Source organism: Misgurnus anguillicaudatus, chromosome 16, assembly GCF_027580225.2.
Source record: "Misgurnus anguillicaudatus chromosome 16, ASM2758022v2, whole genome shotgun sequence".
Lineage (NCBI taxonomy): Eukaryota > Metazoa > Chordata > Actinopteri > Cypriniformes > Cobitidae > Misgurnus > Misgurnus anguillicaudatus.
In genome coordinates this window covers 16,934,557-16,950,719 of record NC_073352.2, presented here as the reverse complement: position 1 = coordinate 16,950,719, position 16,163 = coordinate 16,934,557, and the positions used below count along the sequence as shown (strand labels likewise).

General features: G+C 37.4%; 1 protein-coding gene across 3 annotated transcripts; it reads left to right on the top strand.

The window, feature by feature from the left end:
- Positions 1–1,706: 1,706 nt before the first annotated feature.
- Positions 1,707–13,857, top strand: sesn4 (sestrin 4). Of its 3 annotated transcripts, none has more exons than XM_055178351.2 (9): positions 1,707–2,166; positions 8,895–9,092; positions 9,181–9,363; positions 9,446–9,691; positions 9,941–10,061; positions 10,158–10,312; positions 10,607–10,773; positions 10,980–11,124; positions 11,363–13,857. In XM_055178351.2, the coding sequence occupies exons 1-9, from the start codon at positions 2,101–2,103 to the stop codon at positions 11,450–11,452; spliced, it is 1,371 nt and encodes a 456-aa protein (XP_055034326.1). In that variant the 5' UTR covers positions 1,707–2,100; the 3' UTR covers positions 11,453–13,857. The 3 variants fall into 3 exon arrangements, with proteins under 3 accessions (XP_055034326.1, XP_055034327.1, XP_055034328.1); XM_055178352.2 differs by having other exon boundaries at positions 1,723–2,166; positions 9,941–10,046; XM_055178353.2 differs by having other exon boundaries at positions 1,745–2,166; positions 9,941–10,046; positions 10,188–10,312.
- The last annotated feature ends 2,306 nt before the right edge of the window (positions 13,858–16,163 follow it).

Genomic DNA, 16,163 nt, shown 5'->3' with positions numbered 1-16,163 from the left:
GGTGAAACTGTATTTGGGGAGATATTATCCTGAGCCCTGTGACATGAAGGTCCCACTAAATTTCTCTATGGTAAAGCATGTTCAATTTTAATTTAAAATGTGAAGTGCTTCAAAATATTTTGGGTTATTGTAAAAAGCTCTAAGGTGAAATATCCATAGTATATTATAATATATAACTAAACAATATATATTTATTTATTTATTATAATATAATATGGATATTTCACCTTAGAGCTTTTTACAATTTTTACGTTAAGGACATCTTTAGACCTAGATAATTTTGTGGGAGGCTACATTTAAAATGGTCAAGATCAAATAAAGTAAAAAAAGGACAAGTCAAGAGAGTGTTTTAGGACAAGCATTCAGTCAGATTGCCTTACGTCATGAAAGTGGGTGGGCTTAATTTTGTTAACAGACAGGTACTTTTCCACCACTTGACACCGCTCATTGGCTCAGATGTCGGACATTATAGTGGCGTGATTCTGCAGTACCGGAGACTGCCGTTTTAGGACCGCGATTTTAGGACTCTAGGGTTTTGTGACCGCGCCACCTACCAAAGTGGGTGACAAATGACTGCATGCATGGCACTTCTACGTCAAAAATCAAAGACGGTCAACAATCAGAGTGCAAGTACTGAAAGTAGGTATGTTGCTAAAATTTTCAAAATGGTTAAATGCTAAAACGAGTTGTACAAATAGAAAGAGCTTGAAAAAAGCTTTTAAATTAGACCAATATCATGTATATGGGTTAAAGAATAACAAAATACTGGCCATTTGAAACTCGAAAATCATCACTTTATTTGGTCCCATGTTTTCCATTAAAATTCAAGAAAATGTGTGACCGAATCATGAAAATTATGAAGTTTTTAGCTATAACTTTTTAAATCGTTAAGATATTGACCTGAATCTTTCAGGATAAGCTGTTTGATATATCCTCTACATATTCCACTTCTGAAAAGTCAGATATATAAAAAAACAAACCCCTAATTACACCAAATAACACTCTTTATTCAGTCTATATATACAGATATCATCTACATGGCTATACGGCTGCGTCCCATTCTTTACCATTCAAGCAGATTTTGGTAGATGTAAAACCACCTTTGGTAGTCGGTCAAATTTCTTAAAATTTCGTTCACTTGTAGTTTAGCAATTAAACTAAATGTCTTTACAATTTCAAGAATGTCTTTACTCAACTTCAGCAAAAACAACGACTATTTTTCAAACAACCGACTTTGGCGAGCTCGCACGGCCAGTTGTTAAACATGAAAGGTTGTGACTGAAAACGAGAAGGTACCTATGGTTCTTCCGATGGTGTTAACAATAAAAACTCAGAAATTTCGCCATCAACAAACCAACAGAAGCATTATTTTCAACAGCACCGCGCGCCGCCTGAGAAAATCTTGAGTTTCGCTGAGTGGAACCAAAACGTCAGCCGCGACAGCGGAGTTAGCAACATACCTACTGAAAGTCTCTTTTTTTGTTAGCGCTTTTGGTAACTGTTAGCCTATTTGTTTTGTAATATTGAATAAGAGATATACTAGGCTATGGTTTCCACGTGTTAGATTCTGTCATGAAGTGACTGGAGGTCAATAAATATAAATTTCTAATTACGGAGGTGAACATGTTAGTGTACCTTATTACATTTCTCTCTCTCTGCCCCCATGCAGACTCATTCATGTTTCTTCTCTCCACAACAACCGCAACAAAGTTGTATAACACGACAGAAAGTAGTAGTACTTTTGGAATAAACCCTCAAGTTCGTATTTGGTGGGAATACTGCATTGGTTGCACTTTTTCAGTCATCCAATAGATGGCGCTGTCTTTGGCGTCTTACATATCTATGGGCGTCCTGAAACAGCAGCCTCAGTTACTGCGTAGAAATATTATTGGATAAATTGTACTATTTTCCCCGCCTATCTGACGCTCTGATTGGACAGAATCTCTGCGGATGTGTCAGTCAATTCTTTTTTCGCCCAGTGACACTGCAGCTGAATGTCCGGACATGTACAGCTCACAGCGGCTTGGCCTTTGTTAGCGAGTCGGTAAGAAGAACCAAGAAAGCAAGAGGAGTCGCGTTCATGCACTTACAGAGAGGAAAATGATCATCTGTACAAAAAATATGGATTATCGCCTCGGAACCCAGTGCCAGTTTGTTCAAAATCAGGTAATTTATAATACTTAAGTCAAGATATTACTTGTACTTAAACTGTATTTGGACTTTTGGGCTTGCAGGGAAGTTTCAAAGTTGACAGTCCGTCCATTTAAACAAAACACAGAAACTCTTTTCTGTGTCGTTCATTTATTTTTTTTATGTCTATAGCGCTCAAGACATGTCTTTTGTGAAACTGTATTCAAGTCTAGAGTTCCTCTTTAAATGAACATTAGTAAATTCCGTTATTTTTTAACATACATAAAACGTCACGATTAAGATTAGCCTACAGAAACTATTTATTTTAAGATTACGTCTCTCTTGGTGCTCTGTGGGTAACTTATTGTTGTTCTAGTCGCTACTTTTCAACCAATGAATTATGACTTGACTTTGAGTTCAGCTTGAATTCATTCGCAATGAACCTCTGACATCGTTGTAATCCTGTTTCACTTTTTATTATATGAAATACTGGACGGATTAATGCTATATACCTGACGGTTAATGTTTATAAGACCATTATCATTTTTTTTTGTGTGTCTTTCAATATACCCAGTTCCTGCTTCAGAAACCCATTGTTTCAAATTGCCATATTGAAACTGTCATATTGACCTACAAAGGTGTGCATTTGAAAAGCCTGATGCTGTGCTGTTATATTAAATGAATTTAATGCTTCATAGGGAAGAAAGAATCTTGAAACCTTTAACTGTTACTTTGGTGCAGACGAGGGGCTTTGCTATGACATCGTTACAGATTTCATTAATGGTTTCAAAGCCAGAAACATACATATTTGAAGTTCTTTTATTAATTTTGATGTGTTAAAATTAAGTTTTGTGTGTTAGGTACTCTCATTCACGTCTGATGAACGCTTGAGCCCTTTGTCAGAGCATTGCGCTGCTTGTCAGGGGAGTCTTGTTTTGTGCATGAATACTTGAGAGTCAGATCAAATTCATAAACTCAGTAGAGCTGTCTCTAAATTTTATATTATAAGGCATTTCATACTTTTAACATCGTAAAATATCAAAGCTTTTGTGTCTAAGCATATATGCAAATGAGTCGGCTCATGATCTGTGGCGCTGTTATAGTTGGTCGCGTTTCCTTTTCATCTAACGCTAGCACATATAAAACACATAACGTGATGCTGCAATCTGTGTTACTCTAAAGGAAGAGATTTAACATATTTTCATAGTTGGCTGTTTTGGTTTTGAGTGTTTTCTCTCTCCGTTCTGTGTGATGTGATGCTGATGTACTGCCAATCAAAGTTGTTTTTCTCCTCAGTCGCCTGCAGTACCGCCTTTAACCTGAGGGGCGCCGTTATGCGTATAAGAGAACAATAGAGGAATGTCATTTTAAACATTTCTCAAAAATATGTTCTCATAAAATTCCCCAGGCTTGTACTTGGATTGTTAACATTATAAACACGTTCCTCTTTCTTTCAGTAACCACTAGATTCTTTGTAAATTATACTCGAGTCATCAGAAAATTGCTTTTTAAAGCTCCCCTAATGTCTTGCATCAGTCCTTAGTTAAAATCAGCATATAAATAGCATGTTTTTTTTTTACTTTAAGCGTGTACCTCTTTTACCTAGCCATGATTTTATGGCAGGACATTGTGATCCAATACTAATTAGAGGAAAGCAAGTACATGCAGCAGCAGTAGGATTAGAAAACAATTCCTCCGAAACATTTATTTTTTGTTTATCCCAAATATACCCAAATCTGTTATATTTTACTCATACATTTAAACTGTGTATATCCGTAGGCTTCTGGTCTGTGTATGTCACACGGCCTGTTTATGTTAATGTCAGTCTTTGTGGTTGTCTGACTCTATCCATATGTGGCTTGGCGTGTTTGTCTGTGTTCGTTTGCCATCAGGCTCCTTTCAATCCAACCCGCAGTGAGGTGCAGCTGGCTTTTTGGTTCCTCCTGGCTTCCAGGTTGGCAAGCCAAAATAGTGTTTCCTTTGTAAAGAGCGAGAGAACGGTGGGTTTGTGTGAGGGCAGTTGGGACATGTGTGAGTGTCAAGGGTAGACCCCTCTAGGCTTCCGGAGAATGCAGATTGAATGTCGCATCTTGCTCTTATTCTGGACTCAGTCCCTGAACCGAAGCCCCCAGTCATTCAATGCCTCATGTTTGGACCGTCCTCAAATAACAAAAGGCTCGCAGTTGGCTTATGTTTGTCTGTTTTTCACATCGGCAGATTTCCTGGTTCTGTTGGTTGGGTGCATGCCAAATGCAGTTGTCCTATACTGAATGTCTCTCTTATGTTTATGTACTTTGTTGTTTTTGGGCGAGAAATGTACTCATGAAAATATTCAAATGTAAATGTACGAGTGCATGCAAATCTATACAAATCGAGTGTTTTGTTTGTTAATGGAAAGGCCAATGATAATGCACCTTTTTACGATCTGTGATATCAGTCTATGATCCTGTTTTCTGTATTTCAGTTCTGGTTAACCTAACAAATGGCCTAAAATGAATTCTGCATAGGCCTGAGATACAGTTTTAGGTAAAAATGCATTTACCTTGTCATTTTACCATAATGCATATGACTGTACCCAATAAATGCAAGTAAAGGTGAATTTAGGGGCTCGCCAAGAGGATATGAGACTTACTTCCTGTTTCGTGTTGACTGTTGGTAAAGACATGTCCTTGCTTGCTTCTGATGCTGATGAGACATCCTTTAGACACCGCAATTGTCCAGAGTTTCAAAATAACCTTACACTCTTATAAATGACCATGTCATGTCCTGTGCGAGCTTTTTTTACTTCATTTTCTGCTTCAAATGTGAGACAATTAACTGTGTCAATTGTTTTTCACAGCTTTGTTGACAGCATCTGTGGCAGGTTTTTTTTTGAGTCGACTCTATGGGTGTGAGCAGCACGTATCACCTCATTTCGTTGGCTTGTTTCCATGTGCAGACAATAAAGTTGAATGATCTAATAAAACTTTTATTAGTCTATCATTTTGAAGTTTCATTAGTAGTTAATTGCAATGTTTCGTGTCATTTCGCAGGTACAGACTTCCCCGCAGTTGTACTGTGGTTTCTTTCTCCCTGTCAATACAGAAAACACTGTATTTAACCACATTAGACTATGAATATGTCTTTATTTACAGTTGCCTGTTTTTCTGGTTCACCGCTGATTACTTTTGGGTATTTCAAATAGGCTTAAAGACATGTGATATGTTTACTAGGGTCTCGGAAAGTGCACCTGAGTCCCAGTGGTGAATTGCATTTGATCTGTTATTAAGGACTGCCTCTGTGTGGCTTCGGGTTATTGACATACATACACCATAAGTACTTAGAATATCGAAGAGACTTTCCAGCTGGATCAGAATAGTAATGTAGTAATGATATCCAAACAAAGCATAAATTGGACACATCTGTATAAACACTTGATGCAGTTGGTCAGAATGCCTGACTTTCTAGGTATTAGGTATTGTGGTATGTTTTGCAAGCCTCGGCTCTGTGAATGCCCAATGCACGATACATTTATAGCTTTCAGCACCAGCCTGATATGCATTTCTTTTTTTAATGATTAAAGAAACCGTGTCAATGTCCTTGTTCATATTTCGTCATACCGTAATTATTTATATCAGGTAGTTATCAGATTTAAGCAGACTTATGATCTAGTTGCAGTGTAATATGATTATAAAACCAAGTTCATAATAAAAGCAGACATTTAAAAACCTTAAAAATCTAGAATGACTTATTTTGTTCACCTTGAACATTTGTGAAACTTGACTCTGGTTTGATTGAACAATGCTAAATCTGGTCGTAGGCAGCAAATATTTACTAAAGGCTTCACTTGAGGAACCTGTCCAGAAAGATGTTTATGTTGACCCACATAAGTAAAGCTGAGAGATCTTTGTTGTCCCTTTGCGCAGGATTGAGCTTTTCTTTCTTATCTCTGCAACTGCTATCTCAGCTGTCTTTTGGAGCTATTTATAATCCTCTTCTATCTGTCAACCACAGTGTGAAAAGCTGGGAAGGGAAGACAAATAGCTAGGCCTGGACAGAATGAGTGCCTGCAGAATTTAATAGAAAACTTGCACAGCGGTTTTCTTCCAAATTTCCTTTTATATTTGTAATTCGAATGTTTTTTTAGTCATGCGCTGCGCTACAAAATAACTTTTTGTTGCCTATAGGAATTTAATCTGTGGCACACGCTGTACTGATGTGAGTGCTGTCAGTGAGAGTTATATTGGCTCTGAGCTGTTTTGGCCGGGGTCCTCAGTTGTCCCCCGTAACTATGTAACAAGATTTCACTACGTGACCACGTTCATGTTTGAGGTCAGTCAGAAGCCACCCCCCCCCCCCAAAAAAGTGTAACTGACCTTCTTCTCCCCATGACTGGCTCCAGCAAGCCGCACTGAGCAGCGGGTTACTCGAAGGAGTTAGCCACTACTGTCTTTTCTACAGAAGACCTCTTGTATAGACAAACCGCTGCCATGAGTATATGCGGTTTCATTTCACATGCTAGGAATGACAGATCCTTACTTTTTTGCTGATCAATCGAAAAATCACATTGGGGCAGTTTCCCAGACAGAGTTTAGATTAATCTAGGACTTGGCCTTAGCTATATTAGGACATTTAAGGAGTTTTTACAAATATACCTTACAAAAAACAATACTGGTTTGCATCTTGAAACAAAACAATGACACTGATATATGTTAAAAAACATCAATGCCAATTGTTTTTAAATTAAGTCAGCTCAAACATGCATTTTAGTCTGGGACTAAGATAAGCCCTGTGTGGGAAACCACCCTTTTTTCTCTTTGTTAGCATTAGACAGACTGTATTCATTTTTATATTTTAAATAAATTTACACTTCCATTGTTTTTTTTTTAAAGAGATAATTTAAATTGGTTTACTTTCTTTGTTCTGCTGAACACAAAGGAAGATATTTTGAGCAATGCTTGTAACCAAATAGTTTTTGAGCACCATTGAATTGCATAGTAGTATTTTATCCTACTATAAAAGTAAATTGTGCTTTATTTTCTGCTTGATTACAAATATCTTCTGTTGTGTTAAGCAGAACAAAGAAATTTGTACAGCTTTGTTATAACATGAGGGTGAGCAAATGAAGACAGATTTTTCATATTTGGCTAAACGGTCCCTTTAACAACATTAAACGGCATTGAAAACCTTTGCATTTACTTTCTGCAATATCATGCGTTTCTGGGCGAAACACTGTATTCAGTAGAAAATAATGTAAATTGGGCCTGATGATTTTATTTGATTTTAAAAAGTGGCACTTTGGTCATATTTTTCCCACATACTCGACCTTGATGACATCATCAGAAAAGTCAAAGTTATTTCAGTGCCAAAGAATGATATTACGTTTTGTTGAATTATTATATAAACTTTTTTCACGGATGCACAAAAAAATCTGACTTTTTTCATGTTTTTCAAGTGCTATAATTGGGTCCCGCATGCTTCTATCAACCTAGAAAACGTGAAAAAGAACAACCCAATAACTTAGTTTTGATAAAACATTCTCTGCAAGCATGTGAAAAATTAGGTCGTTCAGATTTCGCCTGTTTTATGAGGTAGGTAGCAAGGCGAATTACAATAATTCCGCCCCTTAATCTGCACTATCCAACCACTGCACTGCTATTTAGTGCAGAGAGAGAGGGATAAAGAGAAGATTATTGACAGCACAATTGAGTTTCAATTGCAACAAACCACCATCGTTGTGATCAGTGTTTGCATTTCATCTGCTCATTTGCATTTAAAAGGACACACCCAAAACGGCACATTTTTGCTCAGGCCTACAAAGTGGCAATTTTAATTAATTATCCATGGAGTTTTTTTAACTAAAACTTCACATTCGCACTCTGGCGACATCAAATACTTATTTTACATCTTTAAAAAAAATCTCATAACATGACCCCTTTAAATATAAAAAAATCTAATATATTAAAACCCAGCAATGTTTATTTGCTTTCATCTGTTTTTATTTGTTCAGTTTGTTTTTACTCTCTAATTTTTCTGGTTCTCTCTCTCTCTCTCTTGGAGTCAAAATCAGTAGGGGAGTGGGTAGGATTTCTATAATCCCACAGTCAGACACAAAGCAGGCCAAAGGCACACGCACAAGGCCTTAGTCGGCCTTCACAGTCAGCATTTTAACAAGCATAAAAACTCAGCAGATGTCTTATCTTTTCAATGCTGCTTCAAGAATGGGATCAGGAAATGGTATTTGCCACATTCAAACCTCTTTCCTTTCAAAGAGGTGTTTAATATCTAAAAACAGAATTTTGCTTCTATCTGATAAATTCCAGTCTGTGCGCCCGTAACTATACTTAACTGGGTATGGTGACCAGTTTCTGTATTTACAGTATAATCAGGATGTATTTTAAGCATCTTGAGGTGCGAAAGTGCTAGATTTGGCGTGTCAACAGACAGATTTTTCTAGTCTGTGCGCTAAAGGAGGCCAAATGTTTTTTACTCTCTCTGGATAGCTGCAGGACCCACTGAGGAGACTGTGTTTGTTTGGTGCTTCACTTTCTCTCTTTTTTTCTTGTTGTTTTTGTTGTTATGAAACAATTTGAGGAATGCTGCTAGCACAAGTGCATCTGTTATTGCAAGATAGGTCCTCTGAGATTAGCAGATGCATTGAAACTAGAGACTTTTTATATACATGCTGCGACACTATGGAAAGTTGAATTGTAAATGTTTGTAAATTCATGTTTTTTTTTCTTTTTAAGAAAACAATAATTTCTCAATGTTTATTCATCTGACAGGTGATGGTGAACTCTGAGAAAGACCGTGCTTCTCTGTTGTGTGTGAAGGCTCTGGCCAGCAGGGGGCGTCTGGACACAGTGTCTCAGCAGATGGCCTCCCATCCACAGTACCTGGAGAGTTTCCTGCGAACCCAGCACTACATCCTCTATATGGATGGCCCATTGCCTCTGCACTACCGCCATTACATTGCCATCATGGTATGAAACCTTACAAACTGCTTTCTTGTAGTAATTTCTAAAAAATGTTTACATGCATCATTGTAAAGCGCCTCTGCTTGTGTTTCAGGCTGCGGCACGGCATCACTGTAGGTACTTGTTATCTTTGCACTCGGCTCAGTTCTTGCGAGTAGGAGGAGATCCGTTATGGCTTCAGGGACTGAAGGCCGCGCCCCCTCGTCTTCAGCACCTTGACCATATCAACAAGGTCCTGGCCCATCAACCCTGGCTCACGGCGCACTCGCACATACAGGTGTGTGACATGAATGGCACAACCTTTTTAGCTTTTTTCGTATGTGGATGTAGTATTGCAAATGCTCATTTGTGTATTTCAGGATCTACTAAAGACAGGAGAGCAGTGCTGGTCTCTTGCTGAACTGGTTCAGGCGGTGGTTCTTCTTGCCCACTGTCACTCCCTGTGTAGTTTTGTTTTCGGTTCTGGTTCTGACTCGGACATCACAGCGACTCCCAGAGCTCCTCACGGCACGCCCCCCGGCTACTGTCTCTGTGACGCTGCTAATGGCAACACAGCCTTATCACCAGCACCTGCTGCACCCACAGAAAAAACACAACGGAGGAAGGTACGCATGACCTTCCCAGATTTTTTGCATTGTACAGATGCCATGATACCCAAATCTTGTCAAAGTCAGAGATGCAAATAAGTAACAGTGCAAGTTGTCCAGGTGTCCAGCATATAAAAAAACAATACAATAGTCAGAAAATGACCTACATTAGTAAAAAATGGTGCAGATATGGGGCATAACTATTTAAGTGAGAAATCATAGTGGTAGAAACTGCCTGGTTTGATTTTTTTATGCTTTTTTTTACAGTCCCTAGACTCCAGCGGCGAGTTCTTTTGTCTTCGAGAGCAAATCCAAAAATCACAAGAGGACCGAAATGGAGATCGACCCCATTCACAGACACTCCCACACACGGGTATGATAAGCACGTGTATGTCATATAACCCCATTTCGTATTGCTGCGTTAACATAATTTGGGATATACTTGAATGTTAAAAACATCTTAAGTTTGTCTCCCCCTCATTAGCTGTCTTTCTCAAATTCAACCCTGTATTAGATGTGGAAGAAGAGGAGGAGGAGATGTGCTCCGCAGACCCCTCCCGCTTCGTCACAGATCCAGAATTCGGCTACCAGGAATTTACCAGACGGGAGGAGGACCATTTCCAAGTATTCCGAGTGCAGGTGGGGCTTAGAATCTACATTGGGTTTCACCTACCAAACATAATATAGAGCCAAGAGTTACTAAGGGTCAGAATAGCTACCGTCCTCCCCTCTTAAGACTGTCAGCACAACATTACTCCTAAAACCTTAAAAGGAAGCTTTGTACCCCTGGCCACACCTCTCAGATGTCCATATCATTCACATGGTCCCTATGTGTGACATTTGATTTAAATAGGAGTACTTTGTGTCTTCTATAGTTAGCCATTCCCAAAATAACTGGGTTAAGTTGCTGTTTTTGTTGCTTTTTATGTACAGGACTACTCGTGGGAGGACCACGGCTTCTCGCTGGTTAACAGGCTCTACTCCGACATAGGCCACTTGCTAGACGAGCGATTCCGAAATGTGGCTTCACTTCCTTTTCCTCATAGCCCTGACCTCAAGCGAGCCATCTGGAACTACATTCATTGTATCTACGGCATTAGGTACCACAAAGACCTCAACTTCACTAATTCAAGCTATTATTTGACTTGGTTTGTGAAATGCAGTGATTTGCATGTCAATGAAACATGAAATTAAATGCAATGATGGCTTATCAAGAGCGGAGGCTGTGAAATGTAAGTAATTTGTGTGACCAATTCGTCTGTTTGAACAGGCTGAAATAAAGCAATTCAATCATTTTTGCCTTCAGATATGACGATTATGATTATGGAGAAGTTAATCGATTATTGGAGCGTGGGTTGAAGCTTTATATAAAAGCTGTGGCATGCTACCCGGATTCCAGCAAGACCCCTCTTTGCCCGCTGTCCTGGTCCCCCGTCAAAGCTTCAGATAAGGTCTGTCACTTTTCTTCATGTCAAACATTGCACCGTTATTCTGCATACATTTTGGTATCATATATTTAAAGGTGCAGTGTGGGAAACCTTTTCAGGACACAAAGTCCCACATTGCACCTTTAAAGGTGTAGTCTCAATTTTGTCATTATAATGTTATTTATACATTTTCTGTGTAACACACATGTATACCTTTTTTTTAATGATTATTTTATAGATCGTGCTTTTATTTCATTTTTAGGTCCATGTAAATTTATTAGTGATGGAGGCACGCCTGCAGGCCGAGCTACTGTATGCGCTTCGAGCCATCACCCAATACATGATCGCGTAGGAAAAAAGTATTCGATGTCACAGAGGGACAGTGTGACACAACTGAATGGTACAATGAGGGGAAGAAGAAGAAAGATCACTGACAACAAAGAAGCAAAAACAAATCTAACTGTATTTGTTGCATCTGTGATATATGCCAAGTTTACCTGGGTGGCGCGAGGTACTGCTGTGAAACATTTCTTTGCCAAAGGTGAAACTTTATGAAAAAAGGTGCAAAACAATCTTAATGCCATTTTTGCATGTTTTTCTTCTACTTTATTTGTGTTCCTATAGCGTTTTGTGAGTCTTTCTTTATTTTCTACCTTTTTAGTGTCTTTATCCCGGAAGGTTAATGTGCAATTTTTATTCAGTTATTAACATTTTCTTATTTGTTTTGTTTTGCTGTGCTGTTCAATTGAGAGAGTCCAACTGTTCAATTTTTTTGTAAAGGTCTCTAAGCCAATTGAGTCACTGTTTACAGGGTATGAGTGAGAGGACAAATGCATTCGCTTAACATGGCTTCCATATGTTTCATTTGAATGTTAAAACAGTGAGTTCAGAGCAAAATTTAACAAAGGGTAGGAAAGTAGCTGTTGTGTTGTTTTTAGTTAGCACTTTTTAAGACGGTGTCTATGTGTGTATCTCAATAAGCTTTGTACTGTGGCTTCGTTCAGCACATACGTTTAAGTCTAAGTACTGTTTTTCGTTCATTCATTCATTCAGATAGATTAGCATTGATGTTGTGCGCTAAATTCAAGAAGGATGTGGGTACATTCACACCTGGTATATAGATTCATCAGATTCATCTCGGAAATAATAATACGTTTTATTTATAAAGCACCTTTTCCAAGCTCAAGGTCGCTGTACAAAAAACAAAACAACCTTTACAATGTCAAGATTGGACATATTCAAAAGTTTACTAAATTATATTTACATTTACATTTTTAGTAAATAATAAAACTTCCTTGCACTGAGAATTTGTTTAAATCCAAATAAAAAACGAAAATTCTGTCGTCATTACCTCGCCTTTAAGTTGATGCAAACCTGTATACATTTTAACACAAATTGAGATATTTAAAAAAAAATTGTAAGCAAGCAGATCTGGGGCACCATTGACTTCTATAGTAGGAAAAAATAATACTGATCTGTTTGGTTGAAAACATTTGTAAAAATATCTAAATTTGTGTTCAGCAAAACAAAATAATTTATACTGGTTTGGAACAATTTGAAGGCGAGGAAATGACGACAAAATTTTCGTTTATGAATGAAGCATCCCTTTAAATCCAAATGCTGAAGCATAAGTAATATCACACTTCGTGATTTGTCTTATGATCGCTAAGGAAACATTGTGCTGGCATTGGGTGTTAGTCTGAAGTATATCAATTGTAGATTATAGATGTGAAATCAGTCGGCAATAATTAGGACTTGTTTTAATTTTTTACCATGTAAAAATAAGTCACCTTGTAGTGTTTGCAAGAATTAAGAGCTTGGAATAAGCTAATGTGATTTTAATGTTGACATGCTGGTGTAGATCAAATGAAGGACTTTTGTGACAGAACTAAAGAACAGCAATGTTTTGTCAACTTGTCTTTCTAATGTGAATGGGTTCGTGGCCAGCCTGTCGCACCTGCACCATTGTTTTTGCACTGAACCTTTTGCACGAACCCTAAATGTGGTTGAATTGCCTCTTTAGCAGCTCTTAATAATATCAATCCCACTGATGCCATCTATAACATAAAACGTTTTTGTGGGAATGGCCAATTACCTGTACTGTGTTATACTGATTACGTTTTAGTTACTATAGTATAGTTTGCATAACTATGTTGTGTATGTGTGTGTGAGTGTGTGTGTTAAAAAATTGCATTATTTTTGTTCCTGTTTAAGTGTCTTTTTGAGAAATGACAATGGTGTTTATTGGTTCCATCAGAAATGTGATCAGAACTTAAGGACATACATGAGCGTTTGAGTCTTAGCTCATCAGTATGGGTACACTGGACTGGTCTGTGAACTAAGCCTCATGCTACTACATTACCAGTAATTCAGACTGGGATTGGAAGAGGAAGCGTTTATTATCAAAGCCTACTGACAGTAAAAAACACCCTGCTGCTCCACAGTGACATATCTTTAGGAGCACAGTAGGACTGCTGTATGAATGGCCTTCTACCTTAAGCAGAACTGTCTTATACGCTTGTTCATGAATGGCAGTCAGCTGCATCACTGAGATGCGGAGACTTCCACCTCAGTTGCAATTGTGTACTGTGGTGGAGAATGAGCGAGCAGGCAATTGCCAAAATGTTTATTTACCACGTAAATGTAGGAACTATAAAAAATATAAAATGACCAAAAAAACATGTAAAACCCTGAAAAACGAGCAAAAAACTTTTGAAATGTGAAAGCTTATTTTTTCTATAAAGATATGCAATATTATTGTTGTGTCCTGGTTTTATTTATACCATTTTGGGGCGGTTTCCCGTTCAGGGTTTAAGATAATCCAGGACTAGGCCTTATTTATATTAAGTCATTATTATAAACATACCTTACAAAAAACACTACGGGTGTGTAGGTTTTAGTCTGGGACTAGGATAAGCCCTGTCTAGGAATCTGCCCCATTGAGTTCAATAGAGTTTAGGATTGGTGCAACTCTGCCATCTAGTGGTGTATGTTGGTGCCTTGTCTCTTTAAGGAAAATCAGATTTGTGGAATTTAATAAGCATTGCTTCCCAATCCCGCTACTGGACTCTCCCAACACAGCACATTCTGTCTCCTAACTCACATTATTCAACTCATTAAATATGTGAAGTTTTGGAGAAACTATAGGACATGGATTGGGACAAAATCTATTAAGGGAATGCCTAAAATAAGACGGTGAGCTCATGTGCCCAGGAATGATGCACATATGGGGTCAGTTTCTCAGACAGGGTTTAGATTAAGCCAGGATTAGACCTTAGAATATATTTCTACAAATGTTGAGATAAAACAATGCCATAAAGATATGTCAGTACAAGCTGTTTTCAGTTAAGATGTCTCAAACATTTTGGGCTTGGACTAGATTTAATCCCTGTCTGGTAAACTGCCCCCGTAGTGTTTAATTGGATGTTAAAGGGACAGTTCACCCAAAAATGAAAATTCTGTCATCAATTACTCACTTTCATGTTGTTACACAAACCTTTTGTTCTGATGAACACGAAGGAAGGTATTTTGAGGAATGTTTCTAACCAAATGATCAAACTGAGGGGGCACGTGCCCCCCTCGGTTTTTTGAGCCAAGTGGATTTTGCATACAACCTCAAAATCAAAGAAGCGTCCTTTAATCTGTTACTTTCTTTTAATCTGTTAAATATGCACAATATTATCAATTCTGTGCTGCATCCTTGTCACTTTGCAGAGATTTTTGCCGTTTTGATAGTGTTTTGATCATGTTACCTTACAATTCTGGTGGCAGGCGTTACAGTCAGCGCAGCCGCAGACGTCAGCATCTGAGCACGCTCACTAGCTTGTGCTGCATTTGGCTATCTGAGGAATTAAAATGTGTAAGAAACTCTCACAACATTTCCAAAACATAGTAGGGTAATGTGCAGTTAACATCCTCTGTGTGGGTCATTCTATGGAAATTTGCTTAAATGAATTTCTTTCAACATACCCAAAACTTCTTTAATAGCATTAATTAACTTCAAAATCTATGAATCCGCAAAGCGGGGAGCTTAATCTATTTTTTACTTTTTAATACATTTTAATAAAGAATCCATTTATTTGTCATTGGTGTTACCTGTGATTTAAACAACATTAATGTTGATACTAAATATTTTTTCTCATTACAGCTTGTGTATTTAGTTAAAGGTTGAGTAGAGGAATGATAACAGCAAGAAAAATAATTGATTATTAATATTTGTTTAATTAAATTCTTCATCTTTACCCAGCATTGTATGAAATTATTTGATTATCAGTTTGACTTTTTTCTTTAAAACCAATGAAAACAAAAATATTCAACCAAAAAGGCTTTGACGCAAAGACTGAAATATCAACAATGTCTCACATCCCATATCAACAACAAAATATTACTAGAAAGTACAATAAAATACATTCATAACACCAAAACTTGGTTTAACACAATGTAACACCAATGACAAAATTAGAATATAAAAATACGTAATGAATATGATAAAAACCTTATAAACTTTCATAAAATTTTCCATCTTGTTTTGTTTTTATGCTTTTATGTTGGTCAGTTAAAGGAATACTGCTTAGGACGTACTCATTAGAAGAGTAACACTAATGACATCCAAAAAATCTTATCTCAAAATTCTTAGATATATCATGATATTTTAGACAAATAAGGTAAGACATCTCAAAAACCCTTGCCTTCCTCCACTGCACTACTTTCACTGACCTCTTGACCCATGCAAAACTTCAAAGAGCAACGAGCTGATGCATTGTTTCAAAATAAAAGTGCTTTGGGTAGGGTAACACCAATGACATAAATTTGGGGGACAAATATTTATTTGATATTATTCATATTAATAGTGTAATTTTTGCCATTTCAGTGTTGTAGTAAATTCATACAGGGTTAAAGATACATGTAAATTAGATTTGTTTCATAAAAAACATGGTTTTAAATAATAAGTACACAGTTCAACTTCCATGTATGATCAAAGGGACAGGGCAATTTTCAGGACCAGACATTTAAAGAAAAGGGAAAAAAAAGAAAATTAAATAAACTTTTTCATCATTTTAAGG